The sequence below is a fragment of the Podarcis bocagei genome (genome assembly GCF_964188305.1).
Source record: "Podarcis bocagei genome assembly, chromosome: 3".
In the NCBI taxonomy this organism is placed as follows: Eukaryota; Metazoa; Chordata; class Lepidosauria; order Squamata; family Lacertidae; genus Podarcis; species Podarcis bocagei.
In genome coordinates, this window is record NC_138127.1 from 46,699,116 (window position 1) to 46,719,165 (window position 20,050).

The following is a 20,050-nucleotide window of genomic DNA, read 5'->3' on the forward strand; positions in this document are numbered from 1 at the left end:
TTTGCTGAAAGTCTTGAACATCAATTGGCTGGAATTTGGAAAATCAAATGTTCTCAAACATGCCACAAATACAGACCCATGATGATGACCACCTCTATCTTCCCAAAAAAGCATGCTTCAATTGTTGATAATCTAAGTCTTTAAATGAGGAGAAAATTCTGCAACATCCCAGCCTGGCCAGAGCCAATTAAAATCATTGCAAGATGACATACACGTCTCGTCTGGGGGCAGGAGAAAGTCAACCAGCAGGAGTGGAATAATCAGATCCGAGTTGATTTCCATCTGTAAGATTTAACAGATGGGCTGACTCTTCAGACTTACATAAAAACGATTAAACAAAATCCTCATGATGACTACATGATGTCTTTCACCAGACAGGACAGCTGGCAGCAAAGAAGGTTTTTGAAAAATTCCATTGCCCCAGGAATGGAAAACTACAAGATCTTTACAGTTATCAGACTGCATCTCATAGGTCCAGTATAATGAATCCCTTTCACTCTCCATAATTTAACACTAAGATTTCACCATGGGCAGTGAAATAGAGTCAAACTATGGTAGTTTTCTACTCTTCAAAGCTCAAAAACATGGATGGTTTTCTTCCAACTGAATCCTTTTTCCATTTTTAAAAAATGAATATTTTTTTCTTTATGGGTTTGTTCCATTTTGAGTGATTTTATTAATGGTAAAAAAAAAGCATCACAGAAGAAATGTATTTCTGAAGTACCAGTACATCAAAATATATTAAACCTAAGCAATTCACAAGGGGGGAACAAACAACACACTCTGCTGCCCTCATATGGATGTAAATGGAAGCTATATCTGAAACAATCATTGTTTTCCCTATTTCTAAAGCTCACAGAAGGAATTTCCATTTGAAAAGGTTATAAGGTTATAATTTCTCGAATTTCCATTTGAATTTGTCATTTTGGTCCTGTTCAGTAAGCTAGAAGTTGCTAACTTTGGCACCCGTGGGTGCAGCAACAGCACACTGGAGGTGTCCTTCAGCTGCCCATGTGAACCTTCTGGTCTTCCTATTCTCCAACCAAATGACTCAGGGAGCAGACCAGGTGACGGCAGGTTTAATATGAGCGGAGACTTTTGCAAAGCTGGGACAAAGGCACTCTGGCTTCATCCACACCATACATTTAAAGCACATTGTTTAACACAAGGTATACGGCTAACTGAAGTTTGCCCCTCACAGAGCTCCAATACTGTCCGCAGCACCCTTAACAAGTTGCTTTGTTCCCAGGATTCTTGGGGGAAGTAACATGCTTTAAATGTATGATGAGTATGCAGCTGCAAGCACAGGCATTTTGCAGACCCCATCACCCCAAAATGAGCACTCGGTTCTAAAAAGTGCCCACATTCCAGCTACAAGCTTTTAACTTGCACCCCTGCTTTTCTCCATGGGAAGCAGGCAGGCAGACAACTAGCCAGTGAACTTATACCATCAGTGCAATTACAGTATAAATTATGGCTTTCAGGGCACATTGTAAGCAAATCTGTCTTATCTATTTCAAAGACAGGCACAGGAAAAAAACCACAGTGTTTGTTTATTCTGATGTGGAATATTTTTCATCAGTGCATCTCAGTGTGTTTTATAGTAATCGTTTTCACCTCAGTGAAAAACTCATAGGAATCCTTTGCTCCTTCTCTGCCTACCCCTGAGGCTTTCATGCCGCCAAAGGGCAAATTCAAGTCCCTGATAAGCCAACAGTTGGTCCACACCAATCCACACTGGAGTTTCTTAGCAACACGATGAACCCGCCCCACATCCCTTGACCAGACAGTGGCTGCCAGTCCGTATTTGACCCCATTCGCTCTCCTGATGACTTCCTCTTCCGTGTCAAACACTGTGACACAGGTTACAGGACCAAAGATCTCGTCCTGCATGCAACTTGAGTCATCGGCAATTTCAGTAATGACCGTCGGAAGCATGAAATACCCATTCCGGTTTCTTGTTGGAGGAGTCAAAGTATCGATCCCCTCTCCACAGAGAATTTTACCCCCTTCAGACTCTGCTTTTTTGATGTAGTTCTTTACCTATGAGGAGCAACAGCAACAAATCAATTTTTGAAAGGGTTGCAATTTCCAATTATCCACAGATTGGCTACAGAAATATTTTGTTTATTTATAGGTATAAAGTATTTCTAAGGCACCCTCATAAAATATCAGGGCAGTGCACACAAAAGAAATGCTTTTAGAAAACTTTAAAAGCATAATGTGGTAGTTGTGAAAGGTTTCAACAGCTCTGAAGGCCTTTTGGTGTTAAAAAAAAAGTCTTCAGGAGGCTCCTGAAAGTCAAAAGTGAGGATGCCTGCCAAATCTCTGCTGGAAGATGGTTCCACAGCATGGGACCACTGACACTAAATGCCCCTGACATCTGGTTGAGGCCAGTCAGGGGGACAACTAACTGTGCACCTCCAGACTCCAGTGATTGGCCGGGGTATAAGGGCTCAAGCAGTGGTTAAGACAGCCTGGACTCAAGGTGTCCAGGGAAACACAAGAAGAAGAAGAGTTTGGATTTGATATCCCGCCTTTCACTCCCCTTCAGGAGTCTCAAAGCGGCTAACAGTCTCCTTTTCCTTCCTCCCCCACAACAAACACTCTGTGAGGTGAGTGGGGCTGAGAGACTTCACAGAAGTGTGACTGGCCCAAGGTCACCCAGCAGCTGCATGTGGAGGAGCGGAGACGCGAACCCGGTTCCCCAGATTACGTGACTACCGCTCTTAACCACTACACCACACTGGCTCACAAGGCCCTTGAACCTGGCTCAGCAGGATATGGGAAACCAGAGCAGGTGCTTTAGCCGATGTGTCGCACGCTGCTGGTCAGCTGCCCCCACCAGCACCCTAGTCACTGTGTTCTGCACTAGGTAGAGCTTCTGGACCAGGCCCAAGGGAAGCCCCACATAGGGTGCATTGCAGTAATCCAGTCTAATCCAAATACAGTGGTACCTCGGGTTACATATGCTTCAGGTTTCAGACTCCACTAACCCAGAAATAGTACCTCGGGTTAAGAACTTTGATTCAAGTTGAGAACAGAATTTTTGCGGCGGCAGCGGGAGGCCCCATTAGCTAAAGTGGTGCTTCAGGTTAAGAACCGTTTCAGATTAAGAACGGACCTCCGGAACGAATTAACCCGAGGTACCACTGTATGGGACTTTTCCCAAGTGATTTGTACTTCACAGGCATTGCTAAATGTCAACAGCAAGCACATGAGGCAGGGGCAGTACAGCTTTTGGAGAAGCTTCCTAGCTCCACCTCCTTCTACCGCCTACTAAAATTGTGGAAGGTGACAGTCCAAAACCTGAAGCTCTTGTGTCAGAATCCCAGTTATGCAAGGGGCCCCCACAGACACAAAAGGCTCCCTGCTTCAGAGTGTCACCTTCCATGTGTTAGAAGGGCATAGAGCTAGTGCACTCATTTGCACTGCATCTGTTTGCGAATGTTGTTTGGTAACACCTGAAGAAAGTTGTAGTGTTAGGGATTTCAGGTACTTAGCTAATAATGTTGATAGTAATCAATGCTGCGCAAACCCTTGGAGCATTAAAAGTTGATATTGGCTCTTAGAAATCGGAAATATTATTTTCAATCCTGCTGTCAACATGTTTGGAAAACAAGCTTACAAGAGGAAGCAACATTTTTAATTCCTTGTTACTCGGAGTGAATTTACATTCAATTCTAACAACTACAGTGCTTAAATTTTGTAAGGTATACTGGGCCTCAAAATCAGCTAAAAGTTCTGCCCTGTTCCCCATCCCAAAATGACTGTGAATTTACAGTGATGTGAGAAAAAATCACTCTCTTCATGTCCTGAGGTCCTTTCTTCTCAAGCCAGAAAGAAAAACAGCACTTTATTTGATCACAAATAATCAACCTTGGTTTTTCTTTTTCTTTACCTTTGCTAAATGTTCTTTACTTATCAGTGCTCCCTGGTCAATTGTGGGATCTGAGGGGTTTCCAACTTTCCACTTTTTGACAGCTTCCACAAACCACCTCAAGAATTCATTGTAAATGTTTCTCTGAACAAAGATTCTGCTGGTGCAGAGACATATTTCACCCTAGTAATAGGATGGAGAGGCAGGAGGGAAGAAAAAACATCGGTCAGAGATGAAAAATGTGATTTGTCTTAATCCAGATTCATTTATACTTGTCTTCTGCTTTCAATATAGATTGATTCTAGATCCTAGCTGTTCACAAAAGTAGGTGTGGTTACTTAGTGCCCCATTCCCCAGCACATGCTACCTGAGTCCCTGGAATTACCGTATTTTTTGCTCTATAAGACTCACTTTTCCCCTCCTAAAAAGTAAGGGGAAATGTGTGTGCGTCTTATGGAGCAAATGCAGGCTGCACAGCTATCTCAGAAGCCAGAACAGCAAGAGGGATTGCTGCTTTCACTGCACAGCGATCCCTCTTGCTGTTCTGGCTTCTGAAATTCAGAATATTTTTTTTCTTGTTTTCCTCCTGCAAAAACTAGGTGCATCTTGTGGTCTGCTGTGTCTTATAGAGTGAAAAATACAGTACTCCATCAAGTGCAAATATCAGCATGTGGTTATATTGCTTGCCCCTAGTACCACATAGACATTAGCTATCTTAACAGTTGTGAGCTCCTAACTCCATGTTTGCCCAGATAACAGGGAGGAAGGTCACTTACAGGGACAATAGTTAGTTATGAGAAGTGATATTTAACTCCTCTTATAGCTACTGATTATCTCCTGTCAATCTACACACACACACACACACACATATACACAAACACACATTTCCCCCCCTACAAATTCACCTCTAATTTCAGACCCAGATTGGGGGCAGGGGCAGTAATCTTTTGGAGGAATTTGCAGGGATGAATTGATGGGTGATCTCCCCCACTCAGATTCTCTTCTGGAAAATCCCTCCCTGGGGTGTCCTGGTCCTCACCCTCTCTATTTCCCATTGCAAATATTATTCATCCCATCACCACCACACATGCCTGTTCACAACAGCAGTGATATCCAGCTCTTGTGTAAAAAGGCCGTCAGACATTTGACTGACACCACTGAGTGAAGCAATATCAAGTAACAGATGTTTCATGTTTGAATCAGCTGAGGACAGCCTTTTGAAATAGATCTTTGGTGGTCATTCATGGCCAGGTAAGATAGTCTTCCATGAACACAGTCTTAACAATGAGTCTGTAAGTGACTGTGGAGGCCAATTCTGGATCCACACATCCTTCCACAGTGGGAATGCAGCCTATATGGCCACAGCGCTGGATGGGGCGAATGAGATGATGAGGGCTGCAGCTTCCAAAACAGTAACTGGATGTTTAAAAGTGTTAACCGTTTCTGCGTGGAAATTTGGAGCAAATTACCCACACAAGCCTGTCATCTGATTGATGTCACACTGTGCTTCCTGCATAATTACTGAACAGCGACGCCACTGAAGTTTGCAATTAGTCAACTTGGAAAACAGATCTGATCAATTTGTGATGCTCAGTTAACAAATGCCATCCCTCTGGATCTTAATGACTAACAAGCTTCTGCACCTGGACAGCCAACGTTCAGCAGACGAGGGAGCTAAAGCAAACAGTGCATGGGAGGAGATCACTGCAAATTCCTTACCATTTATTGAAGATTTTGTTAAAACTATGATGGACTGTGTGAAACCAACGCACAATTTGTGCTGTATGTGAGGGGGACACACACACTTATCTATTATATTCTATAACCCGGCTTTTTAAATGTGTGTGTGTGTATGCAGATCTACGGCATAAAAATAATTAATCAAAACCTTGCAATAATATTTACCTTGGCAAGTTTCTAAATGTGGAATTTAAGAACTAGGTTCCACTTGCACTGCAATGGCATATAGGCTCTACAGAACTGTGTGTGCAGCCAAGGGACCCTCGTTGCACCTCCTCCAAGCATCCCATTCAACAGTAAATTGACTACCCAACCAAATAATCAAATCAACCAAGCAATTCTTCCTTGGTGACCATATATTCTCTACTGAGGCATCTCCAGCTTTTTGATTGTAGCTGAATGAATTTTTCATTGCCTCCCACTGCTAATTCTGCCAAGTACTCTCTTACATGTATATGTGATTCCAAGTGGCACTACAGCACTGCACATGAGGGGGGGGGTTTGGGGGGTGTAGGTGGCAGTTAATGCATGTTTCATTGCCATCTATCATACCCAAGCACTCTTCTACTGTAGGGGGATTTCTCCAAGTGGCCTCCTGCCACAGGACTATCAGGGTGTGGGCGTCTTCTTGCTGCTGTTGATATGTTCCTCAGATTCTCAAGTATCTCAGATGCATTTGCTTGGTATGGCAACTAGACAACAGTTCCCAATGTGCAAGTGGAATTATACGCATGGCACCAGATAATACCAACACTCACGGGGTGTCAGAAACACCATCTGTGCACTTGCATCAACACATCTACGGACTAGGAGGGGATTCTCAAACAGAACTCAAATTTTCTCTGAACATGCTCTGAGGAAGCTGAAAAAGCACCAGCCAATAATAAATCAAGAGGATTAGCATTTGCTTATTCATTCCTATCACTTGACACTTATGTCCCAATGTCCACTCAGTTTGTCCCTTGTGGGATAGCCTTGTAGAAATCAGTTCCCGTGTTCAAAATGACCCCCTCAGGATAAAATTCTGTTAGGGAGGGCATGCACATTTTTGGAGTTTCAAAAGCAAAGCAATGAACTTAGTATGAAAAGAGACAGGGAGCTGCCCATTTTCCATACCTGATTTGCAAAGCTGGATCTAACAGTAGTAGGAACGCATTCATCTAAGTTGGCATCCTCAAAGATGATAGCTGGATTTTTTCCTCCAAGCTCCAGAGAGAGCTTCTTGCAATACGGAGCACTCCTTTCAATGATGCGCTGGCCAGTGAGAGTGCTTCCCGTGAAGGAAATCAGTGACACCTTGGGATGGGAAACTAGAGCATCTCCAGCTTTTGGACCACTCCCAAATATGATGTTCACCACACCTGGAGGAATACCTTGCAGGTAGAAATAAAGAAAACATCAACACTCCTTCTCTTTGCAAACTTGGTAGCATGCTACTTTAAAGACTACCCTACATCCTATAGCAATATATACACACACTGGGATGCAAATGTGTTAACTGTTTTATTACTATACAGTGATACCTCGGGTTAAGAACTTAATTTGTTCTGGAGGTCCATTCTTAACCTGAGGTACCACTTTAGCTAATGGGGCCTCCCACTGCCGCCGCCATGCAATTTCTGTTCTCATCCTGAAGCAAAGTTCCTAACCAGAGGTACTATTTCTGGGTTAGCAGAGTTTATAACCTGAAGTGTCTGTAACCTGAAGCATCTGTAACCCGAGGTACCACTGTATTGACACTTTACAGATTGATTTACAGAAAATATGACACCCCTATACTAATACATCATTTGGGGAATTACCTGCTTTATTGAGAAGCTTGCACATCATCCAAGCAGTAGCAGATGTCATCTCACTGGGTTTGGCAATGACAGTGTTTCCACACGCAATAGCTGGCGCAATTTTCCAGGTCAGTAAGTAAAGTGGCAAATTCCAAGGACTAATTAAGCCAGCTTTATTTTTATTGTTATTTTAAAGGAGAGAAACAAAATAAATTGGTTTAAAACGGGAGTCTTGACATTTCGACAAAAGTTGAGATTTCCCCAATACCCAGCATGGGAACACTGCATGCGCTTCAGCTGTTTTTCCTTCTACTCTACCCTCAAGGACCCATTCCGCCTGCTAGCCTACAGAGGAAATATTCATCTGTGTCGGGGGAGGGCAATTTTTTTCAGCCAGAGGGTCATATTTCCTTCTGCGCAACTATCCAGAGGACACAAGCCTGTGGTGGGTGGGGCCAGTAGGAAAAGTGTGTTTTGTTGTTGTTGTTTAGTCGTTTAGTCGTGTCCGACTCTTTGTGACCCCATGGACCAGAGCACGCCAGGCACTTCTGTCCTCCACTGCCTCCTGCAGTTTGATCAAACTCATGCTGGTAGCTTCAAGAACACCATCCAACCATCTTTAGAATCATAGAATTGTAGAGATGGAATGGACCACGAGGGTCATCTCGTTCAGTCCCCTGCAATGCAGGATATTTTGCCCAAGGTGGGGCTGAAAGCCATGATCCCGAGATTACGGGTCCCATGCTCTACCGACTGAGCCATCCTACCTTGGCAGAGCAGTGTGACTCTTGCCTTCGTGCAGACAGTTACACCCGTCTCTGTCCTCTATCCAAGGTAAGCAAAAAGCGTTATGACTTCCAAGACCAGACCATTTTAGCAAAGAGAAAGAGGCAGCATATGCTGCCAGTTAAAATTTGACCCATATGCTCACACTAAACAAACTTTATAGGGCAGTCCAGATTTGAAGATAGAGAGGCAGACTTTTTTTGTGGAAGGACTTTATTGAATGTGGGATATAGATATATATATTAGACCGGCTGAGAGGCTCAGATGAATAATTTTTGTTATCTCCTGTTTTACAACTTAAATATCAATTACTGACTAGTGCAGAGTGGCATTAGCTGCGATTGAAACATTTGCTGGTGTCTATTTATGGCATACTTGCTTTGTGTGCTTCGGCACCTCCTAAACTGTTGGAGGGAATCACTGGGTCCTTACAGAAAGCTAAACTTTTCATTGTTGCTTGCAAATGCTTAATTACACAGAATGTTTCCTTAGATTTGAAATTGAGATTGATCCAGCAAAAGTTAATATTTTGAATATACTGGAGTCCACAAAGCTTGCATAGGAAGGAGCTGTCCAATACACCTGGATGTTGAGGTATAATGCTGAGAACACCTTGTTGAGGCATAGTAGTAGTAGTAGTAGTAGTAGTAGTAGTAGTAGCAATAATAACATTTTAAAATTCTGAAGTAAAATTGTGACACCTAGCGGCATATCTGTGGAATTCCATAAACAGAAAGCACATTTTACAAAACAGTAGAATTAAAGTAGGTTACGTTTTATCAGAATGTGGGATTAAAAGCTTGTATTTAAAATATGAAATTTATCTGCTCTTCCCATTTACAAAACCTTCATACTCCATTGAAGGTTATGGGATGTTGTGTTTTGTTGGAAAATCTATGGTGTGCAAAACTGTAAAAACAAAGAAACAAGGGATGGAAATTGTAGACATATGCTGGGACATCACTTGATGTAGATTGGAATGTGATTTATTTTGTTAAGTTATCTGAAATACTTTATTCAGACCATTGAGCTATGGCCCTTCCTCGTGTTGTCCTCGTTAACCTTTGAGGTGGTAAATTCTGGAGTGGGCTCAGGCCGCAATAGATCCTAACAAAGGTGTCAGGGTCACAACTGAGCACTGCTGGGTCGTGTGCAAACAGCACACTTCATAATAGGCCTTACCAATTCCCACAGGTGTTCTCTCAGTATAATGCATACAGCCCACATGGTCCATTTGTGTACATTCTGCTGTCTGGTGAAGGATGGATGACGAAAAGAAACGGAAATTGTATACAGATCGGGGGATGTCCACCATTCTAGCAAATGTAATGGTTTTCCCTGAAACAGAGAACCAGTTAACAAATACGACAACGCTTTTGTTATTTAAGCAAGGAATTAACTGCCCAGATTTCATAGCCAGAGCCCCACTGCAACCACTACAAGTTGCAAGCAGTTTACAGAAATGTGCAGGGAAGCATGCACTTGTACTTGATGAGGCATTCAAGTATTACGTATTGATTATGCAAAACGAAGAGCACATAGGAAGGTGAAAACTCAAAGAGAACACCATTTCCTTCACCCTATTACCACTTGGAAGCGCAGCCCAAATAGGCTTCTGTCTTTACCTTGATCCTTTGATTCTGCTTGAGCAAATGACTCCAGATCTTCTTCAATAAGGTCTGCCAACTTGCTCATTATTTTTGACCTTTCATGGGGGCTTTTGGCCGACCAGCCTGGGAAAGCATTTTGGGCAGCAATGACAGCTGCCTCAACCTTAAAAAGACAATGAATGCATGCAGTTTGTGTAGTGTTCAGCAAAACCAAAACACACAGTGTATGGTAACAGAAATTATGAGGAAAGGGGGGGAAATGCTCCTGTTTTGCATGTAGAAGGTCCCATGTTCACTCCTTGGCATCTCCAGGTAGAGCTGGGATGGACTCCAATCTGGAACCCAGACAGTCAGTATAGACATACTGAGCTAGGAAGATCAATAATTTGACTCTGCATAAGGCAGCTTCCTATGTATTTATTGTATCACCCTTTCCATGACTCACTTCAAGCCAGGGCACCATTCCAAGTAGGAAACCATAGCAGAAATACACAGGGGAAATTAATAAGTATTAAAAATAGGCTCTAGAGCAGGGATGTGGAATGAGTGGCCCTTCAGATGTTGTTGAGTTTCGATTTTTATCAGTCCCAACTAGCATGGCCAATGGCCATAGACGATGGGAGTTGGAGTCCAACAACATCAGGAGGACCACAGATATTGCACCCCTACTCTGGAGCATATATAGATTGCTTCTTAGCTACCTAGGTCAACCACAGCCACCAGCCATGTATGAGAGTAGTGTTCAGAATCAGCAGTTATCACAACTGTTCAGGGAAGCTTTTAGTGTGTGATGCTGTATTGTGCTCTATGTTTGATGAGAGCCACACAAGAGTGGCTGGGGCAACCCAGTCAGATGGGCACTACTACTAATACTACTATTAGACTTATCTTCTGGGCAGCTGTGAGACAGGCACCTCTTCTTTAGAAGCAGAAGTTAAGCTATTGCCAAGACTATCGCTTGACTTGCCCAACGTTAGATCTACAAATGTTGTTGGGTCTATAACTTGCACCATCCTCAGACACTGGCCATGCTGGCTGGGAATGATGGGACTTGTTAACTGGGGACCCGAAGTTGGAGAAGGCTGTGTTAGCCCTGTCTAGGAACAATACTTTCCCATCTGTATGTCATCTTCCAATTTATTACATTAGGTGGCACTGTTGAGCTTTCGTTTTAAGGGTAATAGCAAGAAACCAGCCATTTCTCCAGTTCGCATATGTGCTTATGAGCCCCAAAAGATTAGCAACTCCTGTGCTAAGCAGCAGCCAGGAACAACAGAGACCCATCTGGTTTCAATGGATATGAGGAGCACTGATGACCCAATGGAGTGGATGAAAAACACAAGCACTGAAAAAGCAGCAGGCCGGTCTGAACAGTCATCTAAAAGTCAAGTTTACACATTTGCCAAAAGCTGTTGTCAAACTCTCACCAACCCTGTCATGATGTTTGGGTGAGGAAATGTTATCTTCCAGATGTTGTTGAACCCCAATTACCATGAAGTCTCAGTCCAGTCTGGCCAGTGGTTAGAGTTCATAGGAGTTGGAGTCTATCATCATCTGGGGAACTATAGGATCCCCACCCTTGGTTTAGGACTAGTCATCACACAGACAGAAGCCAGCAGGTTGGGCATTTTCCCAGTCTCATCACTAACTGTCGCTGGCAGGGAAATGCAGAAAGTGGGGCCCCTGATCCGCATGAGGAATGCTCTTAGATGTTACAGCAAAGATTACAAGAGTGCTCCATAGCAGTTACCAAACCTTGAAATAAAAATGGAGCCCACTGCAAGTTTTTTCCCCTAAGGAGTACACAAACACCTCTATCTCCATCTATTTAAGTGCACATACATCTGGAGGACACAGCCTTAGGGAAGGCTGGACCACAGGTCAATGCAAGTGGCTACTTGAAGTTCTTCTCTAAACATAATTGGTCAAATATAAAATCACCCCTTCTGTTTACATACAGAAGCAAACTAGGAAAGCACAAAGCTTCAGGGAGCAAGTTTAAACTTTAGCAAACCCAGCTAGTTACACTTCAACCATTACTTATCAGTGCTTAGCAAATATTTGATAGACTGGCAATGCTGAAGGTTGAGGTGAAACTGAAAAAAAACAGATATGTGGGTTTGTTTTTTGCAACTTCAGTCATTACAAATAGATATTTTGATTTAACTCAGTTCTTTTCAAAGCCTTAAGGAATAATGTATTAGGTGTAAGAGGCCATGAACACAGTCGTGTAACAAGCAATTCATTGCCTTCTCAGTTCACCTTGTCATTGGATACACTTCCATCTTACCAGTTTGAGAAACAACTCATCAAGAAAAAGAAACTTCAAGGGAAAGTGCATTAAACTTGGGTAGGAACATTGAGGGCTTCAGCTAGTGGAAAGGAGTTTTGATTCAAAGATTTTAAAGCTTCAAACCAATACCATTAACCAATGCCAGACAGACATTCTCTGCAAATATTTAGCAGCATAACACAAAACCTAAGGCAATTTCACTATTAGTTTTATACTGGGGAAAAGTTAAACAAATAAAATCAGCTGTAAACCATTTTTGTTAATTGTCCAGGCAATTACCCTGATATCATGAAAAAGGAGTTGAATCTATGCAGGAACTCACCTCCTCTCTGCCACTGTCTGGCACCTTGCAATAAACTTCTCCTGTAGATGGGTCATAGGAATCTAAATATGAGGAGCAAGGAATAAATTGGCCTCCTATATAATTCTCCAAAATCAAGTGAGTCTTTGAGCTGGCCATTGTGACTCCGCTGGCATGATCTGAGTACCTTCAGTGAGCTTTCAGTTCATAGTGCACATCTATTGATTTATGCTTGTAAGCCAGAGCTCCTCCCTCCCTCCAACTTCGTTAACTGGATCTCCAAATGGGAAATTTCCATCTCTCTTCAGACAATGCTAGATACCATGGACATATGCTGATGATAATGCCCAATTCACTTGTTTGTTTTCCAGATTATGATGCCCACACAGGATGATTTTACCATGTACATGTAGCGGTGAGCGTGCAAAACTGGTATTGGTACAACTTTGCATACAATAGCCAACATGTGAAAAAAAATCCAAATGCCTCTCTACACAAAATACATGATTGATTCAGTGCTTACTTGATGCGAGAGGAGGAAACAGGCGTGGAATGTATAGGCTGATAATTATTATATGTAACAAATTACTGTAGCAGGCATTCAGCTGGGTATATATTAAGCACGCACAACTTTCCCTTTAAATTTATTAATTCATCTGCATGGGCTTAAGGCTAGTTCCAAAATTATTTAGATCACTGTAAGTGGTTTTTCACTTACCTCTAGAAGCAGATATATTAGCTGTTACTCAGTTAAAATTGTGCAGATGTATTGCATTTTAAGCTATCTGCACAATAAGAATACAAAATAGACTAAAAAAAAACAACAACTGTAATGCAATCCAGCATGCTATGACCTCCAAATAAGAAAGACTAGGAATTATGTGCATTGAATGCACATGGAAATTATACAATCAATCTTTCAGTGGCCCTGAAACCATCTCCCTCCCCCTTGACTTGATTGATAAGCTATCAGGTTTTTCTTTAGGAAACTAAGTTTTCCTCTAAAAGTTCAGTAAAATGTCAAAGGATGAAGTGATTCCATTGTCTCCAGACCACTCCCTCTTCGAGAAATCATCTGAGCTGAAGATGGAATAGTTTATGTAGCACACTTACATAGCTCATCAGAACTGGACATTATATAGCTTCATGAAACTTCAAGTGTGATACATCCCATCAGAGTTTTCCAAACTTTTCATGTTGGTGACACACTTTCTAGACATGCATAATTTTGTGACAAAGTAATTCAGCTTTACTAGCAAACCAGAGGTTAAACTAACCCTTTTCCAGCCCTGGAAGGTGCGCAGGGAGCGTTCACGCGACACACCTACACACTGCAGCTGACACACTAATGTGTCACAACAAACAGTTTGGAAGGCTCCCTAACAGTGCTTTGGCCTTTTAAAAAATCCTATGAAGATTATTTTTATTTAACTAGATTTGCTGGTGCATGACATGGGGAGCGAAAAAAGGGGGCCAGGAAGAAATGCATGTAAAAATGTACACACTGAGCAGCTCTTCAGATGTTACTCCAGCATGAAGAGTGAGATTGATTTAATGTAATGGTGATACTCAGGGCTGCATCCCTCCAAGTTATCCCATTTGCACAAGGACTTCCAGGTTCACAACAAAACCTTCTCATTCTGCTGCATTCCCCTGCTCCTCAGTCTGTTCTCTGGTTCCCTCAAACCTCCAGAGCAAATGTGGGGAGGAGAAGTTCTGTTGTGCAATCAGTTCCAGAGCCACTGCCGATCTGATGAGGCAAAGTACAAGGGCAGAATTCCCATCCCCAAATACAGTGATGACCACTATCTACAACAACAAAAGATAGACTGATCATCTTCATTTTAGAAGTACTGGCATTGTAGCTCATTTAGACCATGTAATTGATAGGTGAAGAGAAAATCAATACACTTGACCTGTCTTTAAAAGATGGCACATGTAAAGGTAAGGTTCCAGGAGTTGCTGTAGACTTCTTGGGTGTTCTGAGATGTGCAGAGTGCTTATACACCTTCAGACTTAGGTGTCATCTGCTGGTATGCACCTATGTCTTTACAAGTTCACATCATTTGACAAGGGGGCCTGTTTACTGCCCAACTGTACCCCAACTGTGCCAAGATTTTATTTATACAAGACAACATGAACAGAAACAAATATTATGCTCAGGCCAAGCTACTTTATTCTTCTACAATCTAAAAAATAAAAATAGCCATTATTGGACTAACTAGGGCTACACAAATAAGTTTTAAATTAATCTGGAACAGAAAGAAATTAATGGTTAATAATGGTTTCTGAAACAGAAGGAAACAGGGTTCTTTGAAAACGTATTTGTATAAAATCTGGAACGCTATAGCCCAATTGAATTAATTTATGAAATAATGTGCAGCAGGTAAGCAGTGCCCCCCACCCAAAAATAAATTGTAAACAATGTTTAAGGCTGGAAGTAACATGCTTTCCCCCCACGATGAATCATTGTCCTTTAACACATCATTCTGATAAACTTTTCATAAAGGTCCTTTAGAGTTACCAATGATGGTTTAAATGGGAAATAGAGTGGAACTTGTGCAGTAAGAAAGTGCAACGTGTATTTCCCTATTGGCATACTATTTTGAAGCAAGGACAGCTTCAAAATGTTTGAAGAACACCTGGTATTTCATCTCCTCCTCTTAGAAAGGTAATTGCCTTTGCTCCTTCCACTGATATGACTGGATTCATCAAATAAACATATTTGGACATATGATTTCATTTGGTTGGGTTGTAGAAGTTCTGGAACAGTCATCATTCTTTTATCTAAAAAGAAGAATAAGAATTTAAATTTTTCAGAAAAGACATTGGCATTTATCCAAAGTGTACAAATGCAAAGAGCTGGAACCAGGTTTGAAGGTGTTACTGAGCAGGGCCAGCACACAAGCTGACCATATTTTATTTATTACCTTTCATAGCTAACAGTAGTAGTGGGGAGTGGTAAGAATAGTAAGAGGGAGGGGAGAATTTTATATTGGGGAAATAGCATAGAGGAAAGGGGTTTTTTTTAACAAACAAACAAACCCTCTCCTAGCAGCACAGCTCCAATGCAAAAATTCTTGCCCTCACAACCTGCTTTTAAACAAGCAAGCAAAGAGACATTTGGTGATCCAAGCACAGATCCCCCATCATCACATCTAGTTTGGCGCTTAACCTTTTGTGAAAGAACTCAGCAAGACTTCTCTGCCTAAGATCACTGCGAGGTTCCCTAAACAAAATGCTGGTGTGTTTGGAACTTTGGAAAAGAATGGCAACTGAGCAGGAGATATGATAGAGGTTGATGAGATTATACATGATGTGGAGAAACGAGAGACCCAGAACAAACAAAAGTGTTTTTCACATATTACATAGATTACAGACCCTGTTGTCACAAGTTGTAATGGGCTCAGATGGCTTTAAATTCAGATCTGAGACACTTATGAAGAACAGGTTTTTATCAATAGATATAAGCCATCGTAGACTAAATAAAACCTCTGGGTTCAGAGGCAGTATTCCACTGAACAGTAACTGAGTCTGTGCACACACTAGTGAAGAGTAGGTGGTCTGTGTGTGTTACCTTTATGGCATAGGAACAAGATGTTGGACTGGGTGGACCATTGGTCGGATCCAGCATGGCTCTTCTTCTATTAATTGGGACTTGTGTAAGAGCAATGGGGTATGGCACACAAGGGCTACCTTCTTCTAGCCATGTTGAGCTTGGGATGTGACTAAGCACATAAATGAGTGAAGAGCTGCAAGCACAGCTCTTTGAAAGCGCACTGACACATCATTCCATGAAGCCGTTTCTGCAGTTAGCTAAAATGCTGCCCAACTGTAAGGTTTAAAAAGTGCACACGCAAAACCTTCACAATTTTCGTTCAGGAAGATGACTCTTATGCCACCCTGCCTCAAGAAAAGTTGTGCCACTCAACTGCATAGACAATTCATCACATGACCTACTTGGCATCTCTGAAATACTAAAAACAAAAAATGCTTACATATACCACAGCCAAATAATGGCTTTTAAGCAGTATGCATTTTAACACAGCAGTCTCCTCTGAACTAAAACCACAACTTTGCCTTTCTTCACATTGTACCTTCTAAGAAGTTTGGATGGGCAGATAAAGCCGAATCAAACTATTCACACATGTACCTCTCAAGTGACATGCTGTGGATTAAGGGAACTGAAATGCTGCCACTTTCTGCATCACAACAAGCAGCTGATCCACCATCTAATTTTCCGAGACAGACCATCTTGTGAGAACCTGATGCCCAACCTATTGAGGACTGGGATGACCAAGCCTCTTCTTACAGATTCCCAAACCCCAATCAAAGTAGGATCGATGCTGGGCTAAACCACCTCCATTAAGGGGGAGTCAGCTAACTAACCCAGTCAGCTAACTAAAGGATAGCATAAGAAAAGTGCAAATCACCAAGGAAAAATAAGGAAGGCAAGATATGACTGCCATCTTCAAATACCCAAAGGGCTGTCACGTGGAAGATAGAGCAAGCTTGTTTTCTACTGCTCTGGAGGGTAGGACCCATACCAAGGAACAACTTTGTGACAGAAAGAGCTGTTAGATTGTGGAACAGTCTCCTTAGGAAGGTTGTGGCCTCTCTTTCATTGGAAGCTTTAAGCAAAGGTTGGATGGCCATCTGCTATGGATGCTTTAGCTGAGATTCCTGCATTGCAGGGGTTGGACTAGATGACTTAGGGGGTCCCTTCCAATTCTATGATTCTATGAGAATTGAGACCTGGACAGAAAAGTGTTTACAAAGGTTTTGGCCTGGGAGACGAAAAAAGTGCTAATATTTCTAAGTGGTTGTTGTTTATTTCCTTTAAAATGTTTAATAAAAGAGTCTCATTTCCAAGCCTGATTAGCTATTCAAGTAGTCTGTAGTTCATTGTAGGTGATTTTTTGAAACAAGGGGCTGGAACCTCAACGCAAAGAATATACCACTTCATAATCAGTCATTATAAAGCATGCATACAAACACATGCTATACCTCTGTCACAACTCCTGCAGCTATGGTGGAGCCACTGTAGCGCAACATGAACCTTCCAAGTTCTTTGAAGTCTTTATAAAGTTCCAGAGCAACAGGCCTTTGTGTTTGCAGTTCTACTAAAGCATTCTGTCCTTTAGTCAAACACCTGTAAGGGGGAAAGAGCAACAGTTCATATACATTGTTATTGGATCTATTATTGTGCCTGTACACATGTGTTCAAGGAAAACACACATTTTGGGGAATCAGTAATACCAACTTTGGAATATTTACTGGCGACAAATGCTCACCGCAGACAGGATTGCATTGTAGATTCAGGTAGGTAGCCGTGTGGATCTGACAGTCGAAATATTTTTTTTTTTTTAAAAAATTGTCCAGTAGCACCTTAGAGACCAACGAAGTTGGTTCTGGGTATAACCTTTCGTTTGCATGCACGGTAGTATCTGTGGAAGTGTGCATGCACATGAAAGCTTATACCCAAAACAAACTTAGTTGGTCTCTAAGGTGCTACTGGACAATTTCATATTTTTTTTATTTATTAGAATTGCATTGGTTAGAATTACTGAGCTTACTTTGGAGAATTTAGCAGTACCAATTAAAACCATTTATTGACACAGCTTGCTTCAAAAAGACAGGAGTGGTCACACTGTGATCACAGCTGTGTTTTTTTATTCATAAAATAATTTGATTTTAAAAATAATGGTTTCGTGGCTTGAAGCACAAGTACAGAATTTTAAGCATAAAAGGGGCTAATAGCACATTAAACAGACCATCTTCTCCACATGCCCTGGACTTTATTGTGGAAAAAGGGGAATGAGAATGTTGGAGAAAGAGAGGCAGAGTTGATTTATACAGTAGGAGGATCCTAAGCCTTCATGATCCAGCCTACTTAGAAGGAGACCGGGGAGAACATAGAAGAAAGATTCACATGTAAAATACTGGCTTTCCTGATCTCTTTCCCAAGAGACAGCAAAAATAAGGAAGTTGGAAAGAAGTCATACAGTTAAGACTCTAATGTTTACCTGCCTTGGGGGGGGGGGGAGCAAAGAACTGGATTTCCACTATAACCTTGAGGTGCACCAAACCTAAGGCCAGAGTCCATGTCTGAGAGGCTGGACATAGAATCATTACACAATAAAAGCTCAGGCTAATGGAATTTTCCTAGGTCATATCAACCAAGTGTAATCCCACAAGGCTAAAAGTACAGACACATGGTTACACCAGAGCAAGATATGCCGGCTGGCATCCATTGCCTTTGCAAGGGATCATTTTTTTAATTAATTATAAATCCCATGGAGTCCAAGCAACCTAAAAAAGTTCCAGTGTTGGTACTCTCAAAATCTCTTGTTGGCACTTCCACAAGATGGAATCTCATACACAGAATTTTTTTTAAAAGGCAATTTGGACAGGAATATGATACAAGCAGAGAGAATATAAAACCAAGAATGGTACTTCAAGCACCTATCTCTCTATACTAAGAAAAGGCAGCCAAATGACATGCTCAGAACATCCGTAGCAACATATTTGTTAGTTTGTTTCAGAATGCTTTGAGATCTAAATGTAAGATCAACTATTTGGATTTTATCTGCCTATCTGATTATCTCTCTTCCCATTTCCACTAGGCTTAACATGATAGAAATTCGAGTTGGACTTGCTATGCAACACATTTTTCACCAAAATTTCCTCTTAAAATACTTACTTAGGCTTTTTCTTTGTGACTTCACCTGTACTCTTGTGAAGCACACTCAGTAACCTCCTAATAGTGGCAGGCTCGCTTACAGTTTGAAAATGTAAAAGCACCTGAAACAAGAGTTTGTTTTAATTGACAACCGTCTTAAAACTATTTTCAGCAGATGACAGAACGTGAACAAGACCGAAACGCTTCTATAAATGCATTTTGCAAGCTACAAGAAGAAAGATTTTGCACGAATAGCTGGGAAAGGTTCAGAAAAGGATAACCAGAATACTCAGGGGGTTGGAGCAACTGACCTCTAAGAGGAAGGGTTACAATATTTAAGGTTTTTTTAGTTTAGAGAAAAGGCAAGTAAGGGAGAGGGACAGGATAGAGATATATAAAACTATGTATGCATGGTGCGAAGAAGGTGGATAGGGAAAAGTTTTTCTCCCTCATCAAATTATCCAATGAAGACGAATGTTGGACGATTCAGGACAAAGGGAAGTACCTTGTCACACAGCACACAGTTAAACTATGGAATTTGCTCCCACAAGAGATAGTGATTGCCACCAACTTGGATGGCTTTAAAAGGCAATCAATGGCTACTAACTATGACAGCTAGGTTCTACCCCCATAGCTAGAGGTAGTATGCCTCTGAATAATTATTGCTGGGAATTACAGGTGTGAGGGAGTGTTCAGGCTCTGCATGTGGGCTTCCTATGGCCCCCTGATTCTGCACTGTGAGAACAGAGCACAGTATGAAACAAAGCAGTTCCATTTGCTAAATGATCTCCGTGTGTAAACACAACTTGCCTTTCTTCTCCTCTTCCCGTGGGTCGCTGCCCTCCCCAAATCTACTCCGGAGCATTGAAAGATCCCCCAGAATACATTTAGTGGGTGCATGGGGTGAGTGAAGGGGAGTTCTGTTGCACAGTCAGAAATCCTTGCACGAATGTAATTACTTTTTTGGCTACCACCCA

At 41.8% G+C, this 20,050-nt stretch overlaps 2 protein-coding genes across 2 annotated transcripts in view; both read right to left on the reverse strand.

The window, feature by feature from the left end:
- Positions 1–652: 652 nt before the first annotated feature.
- On the reverse strand, positions 653–12,648 carry ALDH8A1 (aldehyde dehydrogenase 8 family member A1). Its single transcript, XM_081187741.1, has 7 exons — positions 12,413–12,648; positions 9,813–9,960; positions 9,370–9,525; positions 7,423–7,572; positions 6,737–6,993; positions 3,902–4,063; positions 653–2,043 (listed from the first exon to the last, which is right to left on the reverse strand). The coding sequence occupies exons 1-7, from the start codon at positions 12,548–12,550 to the stop codon at positions 1,579–1,581; spliced, it is 1,476 nt and encodes a 491-aa protein (XP_081043867.1). The 5' UTR covers positions 12,551–12,648; the 3' UTR covers positions 653–1,578.
- Positions 12,649–14,544: 1,896 nt separating this feature from the next.
- Positions 14,545–20,050, reverse strand: part of HBS1L (HBS1 like translational GTPase) — a 47,783-nt gene continuing 42,277 nt past the window's right edge. Inside the window, exons 16-18 of the mRNA XM_081187685.1 lie at positions 19,095–19,195; positions 17,399–17,543; positions 14,545–15,178 (exon numbers count right to left, since the gene is read on the reverse strand). Of these exons, the coding sequence (XP_081043811.1) occupies positions 15,167–15,178; positions 17,399–17,543; positions 19,095–19,195 (258 nt within the window). The 3' untranslated portion in view covers positions 14,545–15,166. The remainder of the gene's footprint in view (positions 15,179–17,398; positions 17,544–19,094; positions 19,196–20,050) is intronic.